This window comes from Cricetulus griseus, assembly GCF_003668045.3.
Source record: "Cricetulus griseus strain 17A/GY chromosome 1 unlocalized genomic scaffold, alternate assembly CriGri-PICRH-1.0 chr1_1, whole genome shotgun sequence".
In the NCBI taxonomy this organism is placed as follows: Eukaryota; Metazoa; Chordata; class Mammalia; order Rodentia; family Cricetidae; genus Cricetulus; species Cricetulus griseus.
In genome coordinates, this window is record NW_023276807.1 from 105,764,323 (window position 1) to 105,766,998 (window position 2,676).

The following is a 2,676-nucleotide window of genomic DNA, read 5'->3' on the forward strand; positions in this document are numbered from 1 at the left end:
AACTATACAGGTAAAGTTCTTCAGAGATTAACACATTGAACAGTCACAAGTTGGGCTGGGCTGCAGTTCACTCAGCAGACATAAGGAATTCTGAGATTTTGGGAAATCTCAGGCAGGGCCCTATAGCCTTGAATCACCCAGGAAAGAGGGTGATTGGCCAAAGACAGTTTGGTGGGAGTACTTCCCATAGAGGGTCAACACCAGCAGCTGGGGGCCCCACCCTTCTTTTCTGAAGGGAGCTGATGCATTTTTTCGGCTGTCATCTAGACATGCTAAGAATATCAACACTAGTCTCCACTACAGTGGAGAACAGAAGGCAGAACGAGGCTGTGGACTTCAGAAAGGTTCCTTCCTACAGGAACCAACCATCTCCTGTTTTCACTCAGGTCCCACAGAAGCCAGAGAGGAAACTCCCTTCTGTCTGCTTACCCAGAGCTCTGAACACTGCAGGATTGATGTTCATTCCAACTAAGCACAGAACACTGAAGAAAGACTTCACTTAATGTTTCTTAATAATTTTCTGAGTTTATTATCTTTTCAAGCAAACAAATATTTTATTAACATGTAAGATTTTGTTTTTCAAACACGGTAGGGGTTTTGTCCTCAAATGCTTCTCAGGTCTGCTACTCAATACACTTATAGCTTGACTATATATGAACCTTGAAGACGCCTCTTCCTCGAAGTTAGGGTCCATTGCAGACAGTTCCAAGTTTTCCTTCCCAGCCCACAAAGGGCATCGCAAGTATCTTTCACTTTATGCCCAGGATCTCCTCGAATATATGGGGATAAAATACCAACTTGTACAGACTAACAAGACCTCATCTCCCATTCTGGATTCCATTTCATTTAGAAATGAGTTAGGCTGTCCAAACAAACTCACCAGACAGGTTACAATAGATAATGGAGCACATAAAATTTAAATTTTGCACAAAATACATCTCTCCTCCTTTGGTCTCACACAGAAATTAAAGCGCCCCCCCACCCCCCCTACAAACAACACTATCCTCAGACCCTTCTCCCAGGTCATCAGTCTTAGCCATGTAAGGCCCATCCACAGTCCCAGATGAAGTCTGGTCCCTTCTTCCGACATTGCTGCATGGAGTGGTCTTCTAGAATGAATGCAGCTCCTTCAGAACTTCCAGAGCCGGTGAGCTCTAACCCGAGTCTCAAGCTCTAACCCGAGTCTCAAGTGTCACAGGGACCCAAAGTTCCAGGGAGCTATTAGGTCACCCAAGAAAGAGCAAAGCACCTTAAAATGCATAAACAACAACCAAAGCCCAGGAACGAACGTCATTCGACTGCCGCAAGGGCTTACAATCTAGGCCCTAATTCCCGTATGTGAGCGCATTTTCCAAATCAAAGTTATGTCTCCCAAACAAACAAACAAAAAGTGAACCACTGAATAATCAAAAACTCATACCGAGGTCGTCAACCGCAGACCGTAGCAGAAACGTAGTGTCAAGTGAGAACAGAGTGAAGATGGGGGGGGGGGCGGGGGGGTGAAAAAAATAAAAGAAAAAAGGGAAAACAAAAGGCTCTCTGGTTTCAGCTTCTCTAGGGTGTCATGTCAGCCAATCGCCATCACTCGACCAGAATCCATTGGCTGGAAACCTAAAGCACGGGCGGGAGAGATTCATCACCAAGATGTTAATCCCGCTGCACCGCACAGCAAACACCCGGCCTCTCCTGGAGGCTGCCTCACTCGGAGCCTCATGCCTTCCAGCACGATCTGGAATCTTCCACGGCCTCCCCACCGACAATTTGCTATAGCCCTCACCCAGAGGGGCCTAGTTCACTCCCGGGGCGACAAGCCGGCCTCCTCCCCACAGTCGCCCACGCCCTGCCTGCCAGGCCCCCTCCCTTACCGCGCGGCCCGTTCACGACGACTCGCTCTTCTCTATCCGCCGCACCAGCTGCACCAGCATCTCAGCCATCTTCGCCATCTCCTGCGCCTTCTCCTCGGCCTTCTCCGCCCTGGGGCCGCGGGGCTCTGCGCCGCCCGCGCCCTGCAGGTGGTTGAGCGCGCTCTCCTCAGAGGCCTCCACTTGCGTCTTGATCTGGATCAGCATATTGTCCATCTCCCACAGCTTGCCCCGGTTGCGCACGGGCGCGCGCCCGCGCTCGCGCGTCAGCGACGCGATGTCCTCGCGCATCTCGTGGATGACGGGCAGCAGAAACTGCTCGAAGTCCTCCTCGGGCTCCAGCACCTCCACCTCCTCGGGCTCCGCCAGCTCCACCGCGTCCAGGGGCCGCATCTCTGCCGCTTTGCTCGTCTGCGAGACACTCAGTGACCGAGATCCGGCCGAGTCCTCAAAACTTCCGCCGCGGCTCAACTTTCCGCCTAGGTGAAGCCACCGAGACCAGCGACCGCCGAGCTGACGAGCGGCGAACAAAATGGAGTTCTAACCGTCAACCAGAGCTCTGCGCCTTGCGACCCCTTTCACGACACCGCCGCGCCCCTCTTTACGGTCGCGCGGCGAGGTGCGGGCGCGCGCACGTCCATGGAGGGGCGGGGCGAGCGCCTTCGCGGTCACGCGCATACATCGGCTTTTCATCCCTCCAAGATCCTTGGAGCGACTCTGTGTGTTGCCAAGATCACGCTTCACTGTATCTTCTTCTTCTTCCTCTTCTTCTTCTTCTTCTCCTTCTCCTTCTCCTTCTCCTTCTGCTCCTCCT

At 52.7% G+C, this 2,676-nt stretch overlaps 1 protein-coding gene across 1 annotated transcript; it reads right to left on the reverse strand.

The window, feature by feature from the left end:
* Positions 1–499: 499 nt before the first annotated feature.
* On the reverse strand, positions 500–2,414 carry Mrfap1 (Morf4 family associated protein 1). The gene is made up of 2 exons (XM_027387082.2): positions 1,866–2,414; positions 500–1,611 (listed from the first exon to the last, which is right to left on the reverse strand). The coding sequence occupies exon 1, from the start codon at positions 2,253–2,255 to the stop codon at positions 1,878–1,880; it is 378 nt and encodes a 125-aa protein (XP_027242883.1). The 5' UTR covers positions 2,256–2,414; the 3' UTR covers positions 500–1,611; positions 1,866–1,877.
* Between the last annotated feature and the right edge of the window lie 262 nt (positions 2,415–2,676).